A 24,091-nucleotide genomic window follows, 5' to 3' on the forward strand; every position below is an offset into this window, starting at 1 on the left:
CATGTCATCCTTTATCACAGGCAATTTTCAGAAGATGAATATTCTGGACACACAATTCTGGAGAACACCACATTCACAATGATAGTTGCAGTCAAAAAAAGATCAAAAGAGCCGTCTTTTCCCTTTCAGGAATGACAATTTTAAAAGGTCAAGGTATTTAAACACGAAGTTAGCTGTGAATGCATATATATTGCACATTAATTTTATAAATTAAAAAAACATAAGCATTTTTTTTAACAAAATTTTTTTTTTAGAAAGCTTACCGAGTTTTAGAAAAAGTAACGATTTTATTCGACATTTCCGTTACAAATACTTGTACTTTTTCCCTAAAAAAGTAACGAAAGTACAAGTAAAAGTACTAAATTTAAAAAGTAACGAAGTACAAGTAAAAGTACGTACTTTTTACTTGTTCCGGCGGTACAAGTAACGAAAGTAAAAGTACTGCCATATATGGTCGCCAATGAGGGGGATTATTTATCGACCATGTCAAGCATCATCTATCAAAAGGTACCTTCAGTAAGAATCAAGTTAACATGTGTTATATACTAGTGATTTGGCATTCAATATTTATAGTGGTAGTTACGCCACAATATTAGTTTTTGACTCATTTTTTAAAATTCTTTTTTCTTTCATTTTGATAATCTGCATAGAACAATATTTATAAAACGTTTTTCAAAATCTTTTATAAAACAATATTGCACTTAATATTAATGTAGTAAAAAAATGTGAAAATATATAAGAAATTTGAAAATAAGTTTATTTCACAAATCTTAGTTTAAATAAATCGTTCAATGCAAGCTATAGGAAGAATTTCAATCCGTGAACAAACAAACTACAATTAATGGTGTGAAAAATAGCGAAAGACGATTTATAGAGAAGAGAGAAAAATTAAAATATCAAACCTTAAATCAAAATTTTTCAAGTAATGTCATAAAAAAAGGTCATACTTTTTCGAAACATCTCATTCATCAATGGACCGAATTCTTTGTCAAATAGGTCATAAGCAAGCGAGACTAATTGGGCCCGCAAGTACATGTCATATGAATATAAATGGATTAATATACTGTTCGGAGATTAAAAAAATAGTGTAATTTAGGCCTTTCATACGGCATTATTTATTATTTTATAACGGGCATTGAACAGCCAACCCAATTCTGAGTTTACAACTATCAACACCGTAGCATTGTAATTTTGAGTCACACCCCGAAAACAAGGGAACTTCTGGATAAAGCATTGGGAGAAACTAGCCTTCGTAGATTTTTTGGTAGAATTAATCCGCATTTGCTTTCCATAGCGAGGAAAACCATCCACGGTTAGCTCGCCAGAAATGGGACTCTAACCCATGATCTGTCTACCACTGGGAATATTTTAAGTCAGCACTGTTCTCGGAGCGAGCCGAGTGCAGAATCCATATCAACCAGCCGTCACTGGGATTTGAACCAGTGTCACCACCATTGGAAGCCAAGCTCTTTATATCCCCAAAGCTACCATGGCTCCAACACTTATTACTATTTTTAAAATCGTCGTTGAATTACCGACCTAATTTTTTTTTTTTGAGTTTATGACTACCGATGTTCAACTCCGTCACTTGGTAATTTTGAACCCAATCCAAAAGACAAGGGAACTCCTGGGCAGAGTATTAGGAAAAATTTGCCTTGCGGTGGACTTTTTTAAGGAACCAACCCGCCTTTGCGTCAAGTGGAGAGAAAAACCACGAAAACCTCCCATGGTTATTCTAACGGCAAGGGGACACTATAACCCATGATCCGTCTGTTCCATGATGCAACTAGCTAGCAACATAATATAGCTTCCTTTGGATTCAATAACCAAATTATTTAAGCGTTCTTAAGTAATCGTAAAAACTTACTTAATTATCAAAACACACCTGGTAGCCTTCTCTCTTTCAGAGAAATATTAAGTGGACTGAAGTTGGTTTCCCAATAAGGTTATGCTGGCATGTAAAAATATCTAAGACTATAAAATAATGGCTTTGAGCTAAAAATATTGCAATTTTTAATTACTCCTTCCACTGAATCTTTATATAAATCTAGAGAAAAAAATTTAAATATCGTATTATAAGCCGCATATGAGAACAAAAACAATATTCATCAGTACTGAAATTGAAAAGAACCATTAAAATATCATGGTTGAATATTCTAAAAAATATGAATGTTTCTCCTTTGGAAACTGAAGTAAAGGAAAACTGAGTGTTCCAGTTGGTCAGAAAAAAGGCCTATAAATTATTATTAAAATCTAGTACTTTATTCTATCTGAATAAATATTGACATGTGTGATTTTAAATTTTGTGTCAGCTGAACCTGATAAAAATGAGAATATTTTTTTCTGCTTTAATGTTTTAGATATTATTTTCTTTTTCTGTTTTCTATCAATTTATCACATATTCAGTAAAATCAATGGAAAAAAAGCATTATTTTAGAATTTGTAAAAAACATTCCATGCGAGTTGAAATTTCTTTGGCACATTGTATAAGGAAGCATGAGAGTCTTGCATTATTGGATAATAAGAAGTTGCTTTGATGAGTTTTCCAGAGTGGTACTATATATATATGATATACAACTATAAATGATGTTTAAAACAATAGAAATGCAATCGAAGTAATTTTGAAATAAATTTGTTCCTTTTTTGATAAAGGAAAGAAAATAAATCAATAATGATCTTTAAGCCAAAAAAGAAATCTTTAAATAGCGAGACATATCTGCAGTTCAACTCGTAAATGAGGCGATGCGTTCAGTGCTTTAATACTCTTACGATTCTGTTTCTTTGTATGTTAATTATAAAAAAATGTTCTTAAAAATAATTTTTCAATCTTTTGTAGTTATAATTATTATTCTACATTCGTATAACGTAATAGTTCATCAACTCTATGAGATTATGTAAACGAGGCGATGCGTTCAGTGCCTTAATACTTTTGCAATTTTCTTCTCTCCATTCAGATTTTTATAAAAAATTCTGTTTCTTTGTATGTTAATTATAAAAAAAATGTTCTTAAAAATAATTTTTTAATCTATTGTAGTTATAATTATTATTCTACATTCAGATTAATGTAATAGTTCATCAACTCTATGAGACTATCTTGCCTTCAACTTGATATTCTTAGAGAAACACACAATCTTGTTGATCATAAAATCATTTAAAAAAATTTTGATATTGTGTATTTTTTCGAAGCTATAAATGTTTATCAACTATTCCCACAGATTGCTGAAAGATTTGCACAGAAATTTTAAATTTTCACCACGTCAGAATATTTAAACAGAATGGATGATGTAATAGTCAAAAATATTACTTGGAAGGGAACTATAAATATGTCTCGTTATTTGTAAGGATATCTATTAACCATGGAATATCACATTAAGTCGCAGTATCGATATGGGTATGTTTAATATAACAGAATTGTTTTTGAGTATGCTCATGATCTTTATTTCAAATTAGGTAATGGTCAATAAAATAAGGCAAAGAATTGTTAACCCCATCTTCAAATAAATCTATAATAAAATAGTTTGGATATCAATTTATTTTCTTCTTACCCTGATTACAGTCACTAAGAAAATATTGCTTATTTGATGCATCTACTAAGCTTTTCAAATTTGTATTTTTATCAATCATTTTTTTATTGATGAAGAAGAAAGAATTAGCAACACAAATAGAATTTGGATTTCTCATGTACACTCAAATAAAATTTATCACCTGTCCACCATAAAAAAAAAAAATCAAAAAAAAAAAAAAAAAAAATCAAAAGTTTGTAAAAAAAGAAAACCCTTAAACTGTCATAATTTTCAAAGGTTATAATTTTCTGGATATAAGGCCTGTCATAATTTTCAAAAAAAAAAACAAAAAAAAAACAGAAATTGCTGTATATTGCATGAAAAATTATTCATTTAAAACCTACCAAATTTCGAATTTTTCTCAGAATATGTCAGGAGAGAGTAAATTTTTTAAAGTAATGTATTTTCATTGGAAATATACAACTGCATGAAATTTAAAAGCTCCAAGTCACGAAAACACAGAGTAAAACATTAATCAGCAGATTTCATCTATAATATACAGGAACAAATAAAGATCAATAAAAGAGTGAAAAAGAAGCCAACATTCTAAAACTTTACAACATAGAAGAAAAACATACATCTTTAAAAATACCTCTTTATCCCTTTACTTTCTATAGCAAAAAAAAAAAAAAAAAAAAACATCAATTAATTATTATTTCTATGCTCTTTAAAGTTAGGTAGCTAAGTTCTGAAGTTATCATTTATTTTTCTGATTTTCTTCTCTTTCTTGTAATACACAATATTTATTGTTCTCAAATGAAACTTAACCTTTGAATACAAGAAAGATTTCCTTCAGCATAGGATTATTTTTTTATTAGCAACTGGAAATTGAATCTTATGTTTACATTTAAAAAAAAAAAAACATAACAGATTTTTAGAGGATTGTGGATTTTTAAGATTCTGCGTGAATTTTGAGTCTAATATAGCTTAAGGACACTAAAACTGAAACAATTATTTGAAATTGTGAGTGGGACTTAAGTTGGAGTGCAAGTAACATAAATCACCAAAAAGAATGAATATAAATATTTTAATAACATGTAATAATGTACAGAATATAGAATGCATAATTTAACTATCAAAAAATGTCAGTTTTTATCAGTATAATCTTCCAAAATGTCACTCATGTGTTGATTAAGCTTTTTAAAGTTTCTGTTTCTATTAGATTGCTTCTTTCTTTTTTGAACAGGAGTCTGAAACAAAGAAGTTCATAATTTAAAACAAGTCTAATATGACTGTATAAAAATGATAAAATCAACAGAATAGATAAATAATAAAATATAATTTTGTAATAATAGTCACATTATGAACTAGATTGAAATTTTTTATATACAATTTGATAATATTTGGTATCAGGATTCATGTGATGTCAAACTGTTCTAATATAAATCACTTAAAGTAATGATGATTGCGTAAAAGAGACTGCTTAGCAAGTCTATAATTGAAAGTGTAATTAATAAAACCTATTTATAAACATAACTTAGATATATGACATATCTAAAAAGTAAATAATCTAAGTTTGAAAAATTCACATAAAAATATAAACATACATTTCATTATTTTGTAAAAATAATGTTAAATGGTGCATTTTTTAATTTAAAGGATTAAAGTGACATAAGAGTATAAAAAATTAACTTAATACGTAAAATATTTTACTTACAACTTTCTTAACACCCATATCTTGCATGGATGTAATTCCTTGTTTTTGTAGATATTCTTCTATTTTTTCATCATCCAGACCATCAACAGCAACACTCCGCCAAAGTTTTTGAAATTCTAACATATATATAAATATATTCTTAAATATAGGATATAGGAAAAAAATAGAAACTTTTTTTTTATTGTAAACAGAAAATTACCTTCATGTAAAATTTAAAATCAATTTTTAAGTTATCAATTTTTATAACAAAGCAAAATAAAAACTATTTTTAGAAAAGATCTAAATGCAATTTATATGGCACACTTTAAAGACTGACAGAAGTATAAACTACTTATGTCTTAAAAACAAAAATTTCATTATGGTACTTATAACATAATTTTTCTTATGTGATTATTGCATCATTACACTTCTGGTCATTTTCTTTAGCAAAAGAAAAAAAAAAATGTTTAGACTGCCATTTTGAGGGAAAAAAATTCAACTTAAAAGCAAAATGTATTATACCATCTTAATAATTGACATAATTAAAAACCACTTATCTTAAATAAATCTGAAATAAATTTATAAAGTTTCTTGATATCATTACATTTTAAATTATTTTTTTCACTTAAATAAAAACAACCAACAGCCATTTCTTAGAAACAAATAGCAATCCAAATGCAAAGTGAATGGTATTATTATTTGAAAGATTGACATGAGTACAGTAAAAAGTATTTAGTTCATAAAAATAAGGGTTATGTTTTTAAAATGAATTTTACTAAGCATCCATTAACTAATTATAATTTCTGTCACTTTTTCAACAAAGCAAAAAACCCATTTTTGCCATTTGAAGCAAGTGCATAGCACCATTTTAAACTGTGACACAAATAGAAACTTATCTTACAAATGGTTTCTATATTGATTACTGTTATTCATTCAAACAAGAAATACATCATACATTTTAAACACATTATTCAACAAATTATTAGCGTTGAGGAACTGCTTAATAATAGTAATAGTTTATAAGTAAAAGATTTAAAAATTAATGTTTGGAAAAATTTAGCCATGTGTCTTCTCATATATCTTTTTTTTAAAAAAAATACACATAGATTGCTGATCAAAATTTATTTTTTTTATTATGTGTTTTAAACTATCTCTGACATAAAAATTTATGTTTGGAAAAATTTAGCATTGTGTCCCCTCCTAAATTAAAAAAAAAAAAAAAAACTAAACAGTCTCCTCATACTAAAATTTATTTTTTAGTATGGTCTTTTAATTCTCTCATACAAAAATTTGATTGAAACTGAAAAGGGTGCATTTCAGGAAATCAGCTATTGAAATTATTCAATTATGCTTATCAAAAATTGTACAATAGACATTTTTTACTAAATTTACAATGAACTTATTCAAGAGAAATTAAGTTTAAATGGCAGCTTTTTTTTTGTATCATGAAGAAAAGATAAAAAATATCAAGGCCCTAGGTCAAAATTATAACTTTACTTGTGAAAATTAGACAGACAGCATAAAAGCTGTTTCGGCTGTAACCTTTAACTTGTTTATTAATCTCAATAATATTAATCTTTTTGAAATTAACATAATAAATCTATAAGTTTACTAATTATTTAAATCTGAGAAGATGGATGCCAGTTCTCAAAAACTGTGTAAGATTTGAAACTAGAATGACTTTAGTAATATTATTTTCTCATCAAAATAAAAACTATTGACTGCTACTTTCACTTAAGTTCCACAATGGAAATTTGTGAATTTTTTTTTAAAGTGTCTATTGTATCATTAATACAAATTTTGGTCCCATGCCATTTTTAAAAACATTTACAACTCAGATAGAAAGGGCATGGTACTCTTTTGAAAATTGAGGCATATAAACTATATAATAAAAACATAGCCTCCATGATAATAAATTTGTGAAATAAATTTTTTAAGTATCTATTGTCTCATTAATACAATTTTTGGTCACTTGCCTTCTTAAAAACATTTACGACTAAGAAAGTAAGTGATACTAATATATAGGTTCCTTGATAATGAATTTGTGAAATAAATTTTTTAAGGCCAATTGTATTAATACATTTTTTTGTTGCTTTTTTATGAAATAAAAAACTACCTTTTTAATGCAACTTTTAGAAAAATTTACAATTTAAATGCAACATGTTTAACACCATCTAAAAGATTTCAGAGTCAATAACAATTTTAAATGCTGATACAGATTTCATGATATTGGATACAATAAATAATAAAAATTAATTTCTGTTAGTTTAAAAAACAATAACCACAAAATAATTATATTTACCTTCATCCACAGTAAACTGTGTTGATTTATCATTGTAAAATAAGACTTTTTTCTTATTCATAGGCTGAGTTATCTGAATAATATTATCACCTAAGCTCTGGTGGGAAAAAAAAAGATTGCAGTCATTATATTAAATTAACATTTTCATGCAGTTTAAAATGGTCTGTACACATCAGCAAAAATCAGTGTTGAAGAAGATATTTAAGTTTAATCATCAATTCATTAAAAGAAATTCTAAGCAAATTCATTACATCTTAATATGAGAAAATTAATCTTTTTGCATATTATTATGCAACGCATATTATTATATTCTAATTTTTTTAATTAAAAGGTAAAACAATTAAAAATAAAGAATTGTTTAAGAATTAATGCAATTTCAACCAATAGAGAATGTTGCTACAACATTAACTTTTTTCCTTTGTTAACTCAAGCTAACAAGAGTTCTACAGAGTGAAGAAACAATTTCTCAACAGGCAAGTTCATTACTTGGAAATCACAGGAAGAGTTCTCATGACAATAAGGAAATCATATAAAAAATATTCTCTACAGATAAAGAATTGGATACAACTTTTCTTTAACATAAAATCCCTGTGGCAGAATTTTTTCGGACTGCGACATGCCTCTCTAATGTCTCTAGAGTATCTTTCTGCAAGATACTTTAAAAAATAACAAATATGCATGTTACTAATTCAAAGTAACAGAAATGTCAACTTCAAAAAAAAAAAAAAAAAAAAAAATTGGTTGGCATAACATATAATTTTTTTAATTGAATATGTAATCGAATAATTTTCTAATATTGTGGCCGATATTCTCGCATTTTGTAAGAGGAAAATACACTAATAATTTCAGTTTTCACATTTTGTAAATCAGCACATTAAAAAAATATATAATAGCAACGAATCAAAAAAAGATTGAAGGCAAAATCATGTGAATCGGATTCTTCGAAAAGGGGTTACTAAATGCGTGTTTTCATTTCGAAATTCAGTTGTTGTAATAAATAATATAAAATTAAAGATATAGGATTTTAAAAACTATGTGGACATTAATAGCAATAACTAAATAAAATACATAGAACAAAAATTTCTGCAGGAAAGAAAACCAATATTTTTTACTTCCCTAAGGGAAAATCTTTCTGCAAGAACTCGGTAACATTCTGCGCCAATGTCGCCACGATTCTGCCACGGGGTATAGAATAATGTTCAGCCATATTAAAATATTTTAAGTAGATATGCAGACTCAGAAAAAAAAGTTATTAATAAATTTTTTAATAACATTTATAAGGAATTTTTGCAGTGTATTTTTTTTGGGGGGGGGGGGGGTAAACATAACTTAAAATAAAGTTTATTAGTTGAACATACAATTATTATTAATAAAAGAAGGATATAAAACCAATTCAAATTTAATGTTAATGCAAAAGATAAAGTTTAATAATTTACCACATTTTTAGCAACAATTACATTCTTGTCACTGAAAACTAATGAAGCAGAAAAATATTTATGTATTTGTGAAACTAAAAGATGGTTCATTAGGAATAAAGCTATAATGGTATTAATAAAATTTTTCTACGTTTCCTCAGTAAAAGTACTCTTAGTTTTTAAGTGAGTATTAATACATACTCAGTTGTAATATTCTTAGTGGTATATCGTACTAAATTTTAATAAAATTCATAAATGCAGAATGAAGCAATTTTCAATAATTAATGAATATTTAAAATTTATTAAGCAGAATTCAATAATTAAAAGTGAAAATAGGTGACAAAATTCAACGAATCTACAATATACAACGTGTTAAAAAAAGTAATAATTTTTTTTATGATTTTACCTTTAATGCTTTTTCAACATTAGGAATTGATTCTTCAATATCATCTAAGGAAATGCCTCCCAATCCTCTTTGATCATGCTTATCCAGAAGTTTCAAAAGTCCTCGTTTATCTTTAATATTATAAGGTGGCTTGAAAAGGTATTTACCTTCAGCATTAACTTGCAGCTTAGGATTGTTTTGTAAGGCCTTAAAGAAATTACAAAAAAGTCTTAAAAATAATTTTGCAATACATGCTCCTTAAAAGAATGAACTAAAGAAATTATTGAACTAAAAATCAATGGAAGTTTTAAATCATTAAGTTGTATAAATGAACAATGAAAGGAATTGAAATAATTTCACAATTTTCAGCATTTTATTGGTCATTTGTGCACAGGTAAGAACACACAAAATACCAAAAAGAGAAAAATATTTAATAGATAATTGCAAATACAGAATTCTAACTCTTTCTCCTTTTGTCTAAAATAAGTTCAAAATATCATTTAAAATGAAATTCATTCCAGCAACTTTGATAAATAAAAGTCAAAGTTGAAATAATTTTTTGTTGGTTAAAAACATAACACTCACAGTTCTTGCTAAATAATCGTTTGTACAGGACTATTGGATAAGAAATTCTTAAAATTAATAGATTTTTTTCCAAATTAAAACCAATTTAGTGTAAAAAAATCTGAATGAATAAAAGCTAGTCATAATTAATCACTAATTATTTATTACCTCTCTAAATATTTAGCTATTAATATTATAATATTTACTCTACAAAACCACATACTTTTTATTTTATTATATAGGATAAACACTCGTTTTCGGTACAGGGTAAAAAAAAAGATAAAATAATAATCAATGAACCAGTATTAATCATGACCATGAAAATATGTGCAAAATTGAAACACATGTATCAACACTGTTCATAAAGATTAAAATTCCTAATTTTTAAAAATTTATTATTATTATCATTTGTTGCCTTTCCCTGTGACTTTATGTTATTGCAAAAAGCAAAACACCTTTACACATGTTCATCCCATCAAAATACAGATTACCTACATAATACTATTATTCAATAAATAATATTATATTTAAAAATTTATACTTCATTCATCAACCAATTTTTCTGACGAATTCCTATATCTAGCTGATTAGTTTCATCGAGAATTTCTTCAAGGCTGAGAGGGTAAGTATCACCACTTAAATGTCTTGTCTAAAAAAAGAGAATGAAAAATATAAAAATTTAAAAGCAGACTTTTAACTGACTAAAGAGTGAAAAATGCAAGATAAAAATAAAATTTCAAGATACAACAAACGTTACAAGCCAGAAACTTATCAGAAGCTATTAAATATAAAAAATAAGAAAAATTTAAAAATTAGAATATACAATTGAAATGAAAAATAAAGCAAAATCACCTTTGAGAAATAATAAAATGTTGAGCAGTTTAAGAGTAGAATAAAATAGCTTACTTTCATATGCTTCACAATCTTAGCAAGTATTCCAAAATTGTTTTGTGAACTTCCACCATAGGTTTTATAGTTAAAATCTGAAAAAGAAGGAGAGAGAAAAAAGGAAACATTAGTAAAATAAAAATCCAAAATAGTAACAAAATATTCAAAAAAGCAAATTAAAACAAAAATATTATTTAAAAAAAAATTTGAATTTTTTGTATGCTTAATTCTTTGTATGATAGAAAACTTAGATACCTTTTTGCTGTCGAGGTTGAGGAGCTGACTTCTGCTTTTTCTTTGGTGGTGGATCACCAGTATCTTTCTTTTTGTTTTCAACAACTGGATTGGAGAGAGCTCGTTTCTTAAAAGCTTCTCTCTCTCTTAACAAGGCAGGGTCCATTTTTACAACAAAAATAGTTTTCAAAATCCTAAAATTTAAAAGTCATATAATATTACTTTTAACATTGCTTCCTAATTTATAATTTTTGCCATTTTATGCATCAACACTGAATAGAAATAAACTTAAATAAAATATTCCATATATTTCCTTTCACTTAAACATTAGTTAAAATAAGTTAATTAGTTTCACTTATACATTAGTTATTAAACATAAATTTACATAAGGCTGGCAAAATTTTCTTTTAACTGTGAATCATATATAAGCATTTTAAATTTCTTTTCTGTGCATTCTGATAAATGGTAAGTTACAGGCCATTCTAATAACTTGAAATATTACATTTTTTAAAGCCATTAAAATTAGATAGTTTAAACAGATATGTTAACATTATTGTAAACTGTGCAAGAACTCAAGAAGAGGATACTTTTTAAATTAAATGAAAAAAAAAAAAAAAAAAAAAAACATACTTCAGTCTTTGGAAAAATAAACTTTGACAGAACTTTTAAGCGACTTGTTTTTACACATAATTTGTTTTATTTGATTAATTTTTAAAAATATATCTTCACTTGTTTTGTTAAATAAAAATCAAAACTGGTAAATTTGATCTGAATCCTAAAGTTTCTACATTTTTTTTTAAAGAAAATTAATTATTTTTAAGAATAGCAACTTTAAGTGGAAAACAAATTATATATCTTTTTATTAACGAAAAATTCAGAAGTTGAAAAAAACATAAAATGGAATATAAGTAACAATAATAAATAAATTAGACAAAAAAAAAAAAAAAAACAGGAAAAAGATGTAGATGTTGAAAGAAAATCATTTTACCAGCAGAGTACTATGAAGAAATAAAATTCTTTCATTTGAATTATTAATTCGAAATATTAATATTCAAAATATTAATATTCAAAATATTAATTAATAATATTTTGAATAATTAATTTGAAAATTAGTTGAGAACATAGAGTTTCATTTTCAATGCTTTCATAGAAGATCATTGAACAAAAAATGTATTAGAAAAAAAAAATAATCCAGGAACAGCTAAATTGTGAGAAGCACACAATAATCAGTGCAAATATTCCTTTTGATTAAACTCAAACTGCAAAAAAGTGAAGCAGTTGTCAAGTTCTGATAGTGAGGCAACTTGTAATTTGCCAATCCTAAAAAAAGGAATTTTTTCAAAAACTGTGTAAAATAAAATAAAGGATGCTCCCCCAAACAGTTTAAATACTGTAATGTATAAAAAATAAAACAAAGAAAGAATAAAAGCAAGTGTACTTTAGCAGAGCTGAAGCATTTTAGCTTTATAGCAATTACATTGATCTGGAATCAACAACCTTAAAAAATATCGACAAAGTAGAACTTTTAAGAACTGAAAAAAAGCACTACATTGGTGATTAAAAAATGAATGGAAAAATGATATTTTTTTATTTGATCTAGGAAGTACGAGCATTAGTGCAAATAAAATTATTATTTAAAAATACTATTACAATAGATCACGCGCAGTGCCATTACTCAATATATTTTTAAAACAGCAAGGGGGACAAAAATACATATAATATTTAGTAAAATATTTACAAATAAAATACATTTAATCGACAGTAATAAGGACAAAATAATTAATGATAATAATGTTGCCTTACACAATATTTCAGCTTTAAAAAAAGCTTAAAAGGATAAGTCTTGCAGATAATCTTTTTTTCTACACCCTAAGTCTATTTTTCAGGTATTTTTGGCTTCATTTAAACAAAAAATTGTAAAAACATACAACAACGTCGATGAAAATTGGAAAATAAACAAAACATTGTCATTTTGTACGGTTACAGTTTACTAACAAAAAAGGTGAGGTGGCCGAGAGGCGCTAAAATGTTAACTTAAATCAGATGGTTCAAAAGCATGCTTGAAATGTTCTAAAACACAGAAAGAAGTACACAGAATTTTTCTTATTTTTATTTTTCAATTTCTTCATCCGGAATCGAATTTTGCTCTTGCTCTTCCTTAGTCCACTGCATTGCAGATAAAAATGCATCGCATGAAGAGGAGAAAATATAAATTAATTATTTGTATGAAAGATGTGACAAAATAAATAAAGTTGAAATGCCATGTAGGTCGAGAGATTGTTTCGTTTTCCTTTTTATTTTAATAAATCGTGAATTGTTTTCCGTATATTAATAGTTCACACTCTCTTTTATTTAGAGATGTCAAATACAATAATATCTGAAAATGGGAACTAGAGCTGCGGCATGTAAGTGATTTTATATTATTTTATGAATTAAAGAATTAATTTCATATTATCTTATGAATTAAAGAGAAGTTGGACTTTTTTGATTTTTATAATAAATGATGTTGAATACTGTTTAATCTTTTTTTGTTCAAATGAGGTTTATGATGTTCCATATGTTTTTAATCTTTTCAAAATATTATAAAAATCATTGTTAGTATTCCTAATTTTAAAATAAGATGCATCTTATCTGATAGTTACATGATCCACATAATCAGCTGTTTTTAGATACAGGAAGCATGGAAAAGTTAAAAACATGTACCTTATCTTGCAGATATGCACTGGGGCCCTCTTATTCATTGAAAATTATTCTTGCGGCTTATTGTTGTTATAATTATTCATAACTCATACTTATGGTTTTAAGAAAATCTTACATGGTGTACATGTTATGGAATATTATTATATACATATTTTAACTAACATTGATTTTTAATGTTGCAATATTTTGTTCAAAAATTTCTGCTCAGATGCATTTTAACTGACGTAAAATCTTTCCCATGTATTATTCAACCGACAAAATACATCCCTTTGCGTACAATTATTTCTTGTTTTTGCGGATGATAAATTTTTCTTATGATTATTTATTTTTGAAAAACAGCAACTTCAAATAAAAAGTTTTCTAACATAGGGCAGAACAGACAAAAAAGTTTAATCGGTTTTAATCATAAAAGAAGAATAGAGATATTCCCTCCTTTTTTTTCTTCTTAAGTTTGTTTGATGCGAAATCTACGAATTGAATTATTTGAAAAGTCAATCGTCAAAGGATTATTTACTTTTCAAAAGTTGAATGGATTCAGAGGGAGCCCTATGTTGCAGAATCGACCTAATATTAATTTTTATTGCTGCAATATCTTGCTCAATAGATATCTGCTCAGATGTATTTGACTGAGATAGAATCTCTCTAATGATGTTACAATAGGCAAAGTATCCTTTTGTTAATACCTTCCTTCGCTTGCAGAAAAAATAATTCATCGTAGTAATAACTGTTAAAAATAATTCTTACCACAACAAATAAAAAATTTTCCACCATAGATAAAAAAGACTCTCTTGTTTGATCATTTTGTTGACTCTTCGGATAGTGTCCTAATTTAAGTTTTCTTCGCAATCTAACTATGTTTAATAATTCATTTTAAAATTTTATATTAAATCATTTTTAAAGTTTCTCTTATAAAAAAATCTAAATTTTTTTTTGTAATTAGTCATAAAAATATTTTAACTTCGTATTATGAAGAAAAATTTCCTATTTAACTCTAGATTTATATTTAGAAAATAATTTTTACACACTTATATATGAATAGTTAAAAACTTTTATTAAAATGACATTCATTATACTCTATTTTAGTAGGGTTTTAAAATTAATTACAAAAATATTTCTGTAAAATTAATATTTTGAATAAAAATTTTACACATTTAAATCTAAGATCAAATTTAGAAAGTTGGTTTCCTGATTAAATTTCATAGTTAAAAATTTTAATAGTAAAATAAAATTCCTTATTTTACTTTTATAATTTTTGTTATATTATTACGAACAGGAAATAGTTATCTTAATTACAAGTTTATTGCATTGATTAAATTAGTTTATTAATTGATTAGTTTATTGATTGATTGTAGTGTCTTGTTCAAAATAAGCTTTTTTAATGTATTTTTTAATTTTTAAAATTTATTTCCCTAGTCACTGCAAAGATCCACAACTTGCAGCATTACAGTGGGAGAATCAAGCATAACTTACTTCCTCTGCCGTCTGGGGATGATGTTGCTAACACTCTGAAGTATTTCTCCCAGACGCTTCTGAGGTTATTTTATTTATTTATTTTTTTCAGATTTATAAAACGAGCCTTTAATATAAATTTGAACTACTTAAACTTAATATTTGCATTCGATTGTTATTGTTAAGTTAATCCAAGGAACTTAACAATATTAAAAAAAGTTGAAGTGCTACTTACTATGACATAAATAACATAGTTTAACAACATTATATTTTTATTATTTAATTACATTGTTCTTCTGCTTTCTGTACCCAACAAAGCGCTTTGTATTTAGACTGGTTTGCGTGAAATTTTCTCTTCAGTAGAGAAGTTCCTTCTTGAGTAACAAGGGAAAAAATTTGCTCTTTGGGATAAGAAAAGAATGGGTAAAAGGATGATATTAGTAGCTTAGAATGATATTATTAGAGTTAAAGGCCTTGAAGCTTAATTTTTATAAATTTCTTGGGGAGTTCATCTGTGTAATTTTTTTTTTCCTTATTAATACTTACTTAATTTGTACTAACTTAAATATGCTGTATGTTTTTAATATGTATCCAGGAAACAGATAAAGTATAAAACCTAATTTGTGATAAATTTTATAATAAATTTTTAAATGATACAATTTTAAATACATTCTCAGACATCACAAGTTCAGCTCCTTCGTTAAATAAATCAGGGAATTTTAAATGGAGTGGCGTTCTTCCTAAATGTAATACAGGTCATCTAATTATCTCAGTAATTTCTTAAAGTATCAATTCATTTATGATTTTAGTTTAATAAATTTTTCCAATTTTCTTTAGCACAGGAGTTTGCAAAGTTTACTTGCCAATCAATGTTAGGAATAATTATGAAGAATTTTTAATTTTAAATCTTTTTGTTAAAATTTAATAATTTTAAAGTGTATTTAATTTTATTAAATTTTAAATTTATTTAATTTTAAAATGTTGTTTTTAATGGTAATTTCTTGAATTGAAATACCTTGAGTTAAACTAATTCCCTGATTAAACTAATGTTTATCCAAACTTGCCAAATTAAGTATAATTTTTTTTTTTTCATTTCTTGAGATATGAGATAATTGCAAATATTAGGAAAATAATTTATTGTAGTAATTATATTGGGAATAATAGACCTACTGTAAGACGTTGGTTTTTAAGTAAATACAGCTTTTAGGACAGTTAAGTAGATTTAATCATCCTGTTTTGTTATTAATTTTTGTTACATCCTTTTTCTTTTAGTTTACACACAAGACATAATTTTTAACCTTTGGTTTTGCATTATTTTGAGTAAAAAAATATGTTTAGGTGATTAACAGTATAGATTTTTTTTGGCTCTGTGTTATAAAAATTTAGATTCAGCTCCAGAAATAAAACTTAACTTATCTTAGCATTTAATTTCTAAACAATTTGTTTTATATACATTACTGATTTCAAAGTAATTTGTATACAAACTTTAATGTAGTGTAAAATGCGTTTTTAAAATGCAACTTACAAAAAATAAAAATTGTCAGAAAAGAGGGGAACTTCAGTTCTAAATTAAATGAACTATAAATTAAACTAATGGGTTGAAATTTGAGACAGTGTTAAATGTTGCTTTATCTACCACTACTTTAAATGCTATAAGCAAATTAGTTAGTGGTATATGTTTTTTTTTAACTAATCTATTTTTTCAATTTTAGTGTTTTAAAAGATGTGCCAAGCATATCTTTTGACCTGCTGCGGTCCCCAGAGAAAGATGCATATCGTACTTCCCTTTTCCCTAGCTTAGATTACAAAACTCTTCATCATGCCCTTGTTGAGCTAGTCGACGCTGTGCCTCTGGTCCAACATGGGGCACATGGTACTTTTTTTTAACCTTATTTCACTTTAATTTTGACTAATATGTTAATTATTTGCGTTACGTGTAAATTAACCTTTGTTAAATTAATTCCTTTGAGTTATGTGTGCAAAGAAAAAAAAAAGATATTGAAATGTAGTTTCTATAATTAAATTGCTAAATTGTAGTAATTGACTTATAATCTCAATATGCTCTAGTATCTATAGAGTATAGGGCAAAATTAAGAAATTTTGCTACTGGCCAATGAATAGTTGTGGCATTTTTAAAGCATGTGGCCATTTTTTCAAAAATTGAAAATTTTATAGATAAAAAAAATTTGATATTATTAATGTGAGATGTTTCTTTTTAACTATTTCTTAAATTATAGTTTAAATTACAAGGTTTATTTATGAAAAAAAAGAAAAATTTTATAAAAAAAGCATTAAAAAAGAATTTTCAGACTATCATAAAATATTCATAAAAATTTCATATTTATTAAAAAAAATTTAATGAGGAAAAGCACATAGGGTACATTTTCAACAAAAATTTTTAATTGCTATTTGTTTTATTTAATCGCATTGTGGTAACTGTTAATTTAGCCTTATACTGTACTGTTTTTTTTTTGTGCTCTCAAATTAATTTTTTAAACTGTTATATTAATGGACAATTTCATTTCTTAAAATCCCATTGTACTCAAATGAGTGCAAATGCAGCTGTATAAAATTTGTAAAACAATATTCTTGTAGTAGATGTAAAATAAATTATATTTTATATATGAAACAATTGTAAAACTGATTTTATATAACAATCATCTTTCCTGAGAATTATAAATTATTTCTTATGAAATCAAAAATTATAAATAGATTAACTCAAACTATATACATATGATATGTGAATGTAAAATTATCCCTTTATTGTGTTTGTGTCCAACAATATTTCTGCAAACAAATATATACCTTCAATTAAATGAAGTTTTTGTTATGTTTACTATTGCTATAATAAACATATAAAAATCTTTATTTAACAGATAAAAGTCTTTATTTATCTTTTTAAATTCAGAATCAAGTTTCATTCTGTCAGTTGATTATTAGCAATTTTTGTCTTTCTCAGAATAATAAATCTTTTTTTTTTTCAATATCCAGTTAAAATATTTCTGTTTACAAAGTTCGGTTAAATAGAAATCAACTATTATTAGTTAGCTTTTTTAATTTTATTAGAAATTTCGTATTTATCCCCTTTCTATTTTTTACTATTTAATTTATTAATACCCTTAAAATTTTTTGTAGCCCTTGGATATACCATTCTTCATACCTTAGCCTGTTTAGTACCATTTCTTGAACATGAACTCATGGATACACTTCCATACCTAGTTGCTTCAACCATGACCACTTTTCCATGTTCTCTCCATAAAGATATTATTGATGTTCTCTGCAACCATCTCCTCCCATTCACTTTCAGTAAGAAATCTGATAATTGAGAGATCTTATTATATTTATATTAAAATTTATTCTTACATTTTGTTTTCATGTAGGAGCAGATCCAAAAGAAAACAGTGAAAGTTATGCTAGTATGTCCACTGCTGCTGTATTAATGGTTATCTTTCAATATACGGATTGTAATGGTAAAAGTTATTTCTTTGATTTTAACGCAGTTTTAATTTAAGGTTTTTTAATTTGTAGGATATTTAAGCAATATATTTCGAAATCTTTAGTTTTATTTTACATTAAAAAAATTTCACAGTCCTAATAGTTATTTTTTTAAATTGATTTTTATACAACTAGTTGCCTTAGGTGGCCACTTTGGTCACTGAATGCAACTTTAACTAATAATATTGAGCAAACTCTTAATAATTATGAAAAGTTTAAATGCATTACCCTGAGACAAAACTCCTTTCTTGGAGCATGCAAGAGAGAGAGTCAGAATTCATAAAAGGAGAATCCATGCATGCAGAATTCATGCATATCATCACCATCATAGTTGGTCAGACTGCCAAATGAAGTCCAATGGCTTCCTTTGAAGATTTCTCCATAAAAATTTCATATTAAATCCACTCATATATTCATACTTTATATTGACTTGAAATTTTGGATTTGAAGAAAAAAAGTTTTCTATGATTCACTTTATACATTCATATGGCTACATTTTTGGCCATTTAGTTAAGAAAATCTCTCTACATGTATTTTTGTTGCAGCACATCAGCTTTACACACTCGATTTAGAGTGTGTTCACTTCATTTTAAGGAAAATTCATTTCTTTCAAGCAAGCATAAGCTATTAACAAAAGATGCTTACCACGTGCCAAAGGAAAAAAATGAAATTCTAACACTATTTTGAAAGCTCTGAAGGCAGTATGGAAGCAGGCTGCTCTTTGTAAGAAGAAAGTGCCTTGTCCGTAAGGCAGCAAAGAACTTATCAGTATCAAATTAAGAAGTATCAAATTACATGCTCTAGCTGAAAAAAATTTTATTTTTATTTCTGTGTTTTAGTTTGAATGATTTTTTTGTGCGTCTTTTTTTATGTTTTGATTTTTGTGCTTGGAAAGTAAACTAATAAATTTTGACTGAAAGAAATTTTGTTAAAATAATTCAATCCAGTAACTTTTATGGTTTAGTCTTTTATTAAGATTTTAAATGTAGACAAAAATAAGATAAACAATTGACCTTTAGTTTTTTTGAAAGCTGTATTGTATTTTTTATTTCTGAATAAGTAATCTTTTTGGTATTACATCACATATTTCACTAGAAAGTTTTAGACTTTATCCAAAACTATATCCTTTTATTTTTTAAAAAATTAAATTGTTATAAGTATATATTTATTATATATATTTATTATTTTTTCTAGCTTTTATTAATTTTCATTATTAGGTTTAGGATAATTTAAATTAAAAATTTAATTGAAAATTTCATTTTGCTAAAATTATAAATATTTATACTATACTTTTGATTCTTTACTCTTACTATACTTTTGATTCTTTACTCTTATAAATAATTTTTACCTTTTTATTTTGTGATAGCTTTTCATTGTCAAGTTTTGGAATGCCTCATGAGTTTAAAAAAAGATATTGTTAAGGTAAGTATTTTGATTGATATATCTTGTATTACATCATATCTTGTAATTATATATCTTGTATTAATTTCATCTTTTAGGTTTCCTTTTTAAAAAAACTCTACTTTTTAATTATTCACCCTACATTTCTAAAATTTGAAACATATTTATTAGATTCTTTTTTTTATTCTTTTTTTCCCTATGCACGTCATTATTGAGTTTTTAAAGCTGGAAATATATCTTATTTTTAAAAAAGTATAATGTATTTTTCTGTCAACATATTACTATTTTTTTAAATTATTAATTTTGCTAATCTTAAATATTTAATCGCTAATACCAAGCTGAGAAGTGGAAATCTCACACCCTGTTATAAAGAATCATAAATTTTTTTTTCAGAAATAGTACTCTTCATATCTACGTAAAATTCTGTTTTAATAATTATTCATTATTCTGTGTTTAATAATAATCAGTCATTCTGTTTTAATAATTATCATATCAATTCTCAAAGTATTTAAAATTAAATATATTCTTCAAATCTAAAAATATTTTTCTTCAAATATTATTTTTTCAAATAACACACATCTCCAGTTAAAAAGTTAAATTTTTATTATTTATAAAAGTTTTTTTTAAAAATATTATAAATGACTAAGTTATTTATTAAATGAATGTTTTTTTCAAGGAGGTAAAATGACTTCTATAATGACAACTATAAATTTATATCTGTACAAAGTTTTCACTGTCTTAAATTTAAAAATTTTTGAATTAACTAAAAAAAATTTTTATAGTTTAAAACTTCCCGAGAATCGCTGCAACAAAAGGAAAGGATATTTTACTGCGTATTGGAATATTTGCACAGTGAAAATGTATTTGGAATGTTTTTAATCAGTTTCAATATTAACATTGTAATCAGTATGAAACATGAGAATAATACTTTACCAGGTAATAAATAATATCATGATATGTAATATATATGCAGTATTATCATGAAAGGCCTTCTGTAGTTTCAAGACTTTTTTTTAAAATGGTGCATTGTTTATGCAACATTGTTTTAAACTTGAATTTAGGAGAAAATTTCTTTTACATTTAAAATATAATTATGAAATCATAAAAAAATAAGTAAAACATAATTTTTAAATGAATCTTGATTTATGATAAGCTTTAGCTGGATGTTATCCAACGGTAAAAGAACACTTTAGAAGACTGCATCAATAAAAGGATGCTAGATGATTTTGTTACTTTCTTTAACATTACTGGAAAATGGTTTTGTCTATGATATTTATCTTTATGTACTTTTATGACTTTATTATAGTTTAAAAATTCTTTATTTTTTATGTTATAATATTTAAATTCTCTTTATAATTTTAAGGATCTTCTTTGTGTCATTGCTCACGGGACAGCCAAGGCACGGTGCCATGCAGTAGAGCTACTCTTTCAGTACCTCCCAACTCTTAATCCAGCGCTTTTGGACCGGAAAGGAATTGGTAATAAGCTTAATGGTTGGTTCATTTGAATTCTGAATGTCGTGGTGTGGTGTTTGTGTATGTGAAACTCCACGAAAAGGCTTCTCTTTAAAACTCTCTCCTTTTATCTATGTCTATTTATTTATCTTTAAAATTAAGAACAATTAATAAAAGAAATTTATAATGTGTCTATTATGGACTAATTGAGCTAACATGTTTTTTGATGTAACAAATATTACTTTATGTAGGTATTATGTATTTGTCTTTTTAAAATTTCATAATCCAAGTATAACCTAGATTTCATTTCTCTTATATCTAAAAGGAATTACTTGATACACATCTTTTGAACTATTAAATAATCAGCAATGTATCTTGTAAATTCAAAATGCTATTCATTCAGTAAAACTAATTTTTTTAAAATCTTATATTGAATTTCTTGCTTTAATGTAACAGATTGTTTGTTAAAACTACTGATTAAGGATATTTTGCAACAATAATTTCTTGCAATATTTATTGAAATAAAATACTTTTAAGATTTAATTTTATTTGACAATTACAATAAATATAATAAATTTATATTCATTATATTTAGACTGGGATTCCATCTTTTTACTATTGCATTTACTTCTTGAGAACGTCATTCTTTCTAAAGGACTTAGGTGTTCTTTTTTTCCGACAGTTTATTATTTAAGGTATGAATTCTTGCGCCACAGGGATAATCATTAACAGCAAATGAGCTGAAATTTTTTAAATGTTTACAATATGCAGTTAACTTCTGCTTTGGGGGTTAAACTGTAATTGTAATTTAACGATTTTGTGCAACTTTTTAATTTACAAATGTTTCTTTTCTTGCAAATGTTTCTGAATAATATGCTTCTTTATTTCTCCAAGATACTCTTGTTGAGTTTTAATCGCCTTACACTAGGATTTTTAAAAACAAATGTTAGGCAAAGTTAGGAAACGAGTTAGGATAATTTTTAAAAACAAAGAAAATAAAGTTTAGAAATTTTCCTACATATTTATGTAGTTATTATTTTAGATTTGCCATTATTAATGGTATTAATACGTCTTTTAATATTTAATTTCACTAGTTGCTTCATAACTTTCAACGTAAGTATTAAATAATGTCCAAGAAACTAGAAGAGCTTTATTTCTTACAAACTGATTAAAAATAGCATATTGATGTATAAAAATACATGATATTAAAAAGTTTTTTTACTTTTTGTATTTTTTTTTAAATATAATTTTGTTTTATGAAATATTTCTATTGATCACACCCAATTCTATTTTTACAAGATTTTTGTTTTGAAAATTTTGATGTTAATTAATATTTTCTGTTTTGGAAATTCTATTTGAAATTGATATTAAGGCATATAAAAACTTTTAATCTTAATTATTCAAAATATTTTTTCACCAATTCTCATTTTTGTCTTATTAAATATTATGAATATTTTTGCAATAAGATTTGATATTTATAACATAATGATATTGTTCAAATTTTTTATAGTTGATTTTTTCGGATTTAACATCTTGTGATTTCTCTTAGATTGAGACTTGTTTTTAATAATTTTTATTTTGAAATCAGCTCGTAGATATCTGAGTGAAATATTTTGCAGTTCAAGCTTAATTGTTTTTATTTTTTAAAGTAGCCTTATAATTTTTGAATTTTAGTTTTGTATGATCTGCCATTTTTTTGGATTTTCTTGTATAGTATGACATAGCATACAAGAGTGCATCAGTATGCATATTCTGAGCTTTTTGTGATAGCAGTCGTGCTCCCCTATATGAATTGTGCTAAATTATTTTGCTATTGTTATGCATTTCCCTGACGCAAATTGTAGAATTATAGTGTTGTGAATTGTTCAGTGTTTCTTTTGCATCAAGTTGTGATGTGTTGTGTATTGTGCACTTTATTTTCATGCCCTCTTTCAGTAAAAATATATTGAATAAATGAAGCATTAGATTCAGAAGGTTCAGCAAACTTCAGTTTATCATTATTTTCATCTCCAAATTAAAAACTGCTGGAATTTTTTCTTTTATTTAATAAAATGTTTATATAATCAATATTTGCATATTCTTTCACAGAAATATAATTTTTCTCTTTTAGTCAGTAAGGTCACTATGGATCAACAAATTTTATTAACACTTGTCTGGCTTTTGTTTTCTCTGTTATCTATCTTATTTTAACGAAAATCTTCTATTCTGTTTTATCAATATATATTATCTATATCTATAATTGTTCTTCGTAAAAATATTTCAAGCTCATTTTCATTCTATTACAAAGTTAGAACTATTTTCAGTTTTTTAATGTATTCTTAAATGAAAATAATTGTTTCAAATCAAACAACTAATTATTTGCATTTTGTGAAGTTTAATGATTTCTTTAAAACACAAAGGTATCGTTTTATGCACAAAATATTGGAATTTATATCTTAATATTTTCTTTGTGAAGATCAGTGATTTCTTTTTTAAAAATATCAAAATATTAATATCTGAAACATCCAAGTTTTTTTAGAATACATTTTTATTTAATTATTGTTTGAAAAGAACCTGAGTGTTAAAAATAATTTCATTCTCTTGTAATTAAACTATCAAAATTATC

The 24,091-nt window shown here is 25.5% G+C and overlaps 2 protein-coding genes across 4 annotated transcripts in view; one reads left to right on the top strand and one right to left on the bottom strand.

The window, feature by feature from the left end:
- Positions 1 to 4,573: 4,573 nt before the first annotated feature.
- TfIIEbeta (transcription factor IIEbeta) lies at positions 4,574 to 12,956 on the bottom strand. Its single transcript, XM_016056476.4, has 8 exons — positions 12,791 to 12,956; positions 11,009 to 11,181; positions 10,772 to 10,848; positions 10,407 to 10,514; positions 9,323 to 9,508; positions 7,502 to 7,598; positions 5,221 to 5,336; positions 4,574 to 4,753 (listed from the first exon to the last, which is right to left on the bottom strand). The coding sequence occupies exons 2-8, from the start codon at positions 11,151 to 11,153 to the stop codon at positions 4,649 to 4,651; spliced, it is 834 nt and encodes a 277-aa protein (XP_015911962.1). The 5' UTR covers positions 11,154 to 11,181; positions 12,791 to 12,956; the 3' UTR covers positions 4,574 to 4,648.
- Positions 12,957 to 12,976: 20 nt separating this feature from the next.
- unc79 (UNC-79 domain-containing protein) overlaps positions 12,977 to 24,091 on the top strand; it is an 86,729-nt gene continuing 75,614 nt past the window's right edge. Inside the window, exons 1-8 of one of the 3 annotated variants that reach the window (XM_087157263.1) lie at positions 12,977 to 13,251; positions 13,344 to 13,392; positions 15,101 to 15,221; positions 16,849 to 17,009; positions 18,272 to 18,442; positions 18,517 to 18,606; positions 19,998 to 20,053; positions 21,396 to 21,510. In XM_087157263.1, coding sequence (XP_087013389.1) covers positions 13,371 to 13,392; positions 15,101 to 15,221; positions 16,849 to 17,009; positions 18,272 to 18,442; positions 18,517 to 18,606; positions 19,998 to 20,053; positions 21,396 to 21,510 — 736 coding nt within the window. In that variant the 5' untranslated portion in view covers positions 12,977 to 13,251; positions 13,344 to 13,370. Of the gene's footprint in view, positions 13,252 to 13,343; positions 13,393 to 15,100; positions 15,222 to 16,848; positions 17,010 to 18,271; positions 18,443 to 18,516; positions 18,607 to 19,997; positions 20,054 to 21,395; positions 21,526 to 24,091 lie in introns of all 3 variants that reach the window. The other 2 variants (XM_087157264.1, XM_087157265.1) reach the window with 2 other exon arrangements.

The sequence above is a fragment of the Parasteatoda tepidariorum genome, chromosome 2, assembly GCF_982258835.1.
Source record: "Parasteatoda tepidariorum strain Cologne lab strain chromosome 2, Ptep-v5.0, whole genome shotgun sequence".
Classification (NCBI taxonomy): domain Eukaryota; kingdom Metazoa; phylum Arthropoda; class Arachnida; order Araneae; family Theridiidae; genus Parasteatoda; species Parasteatoda tepidariorum.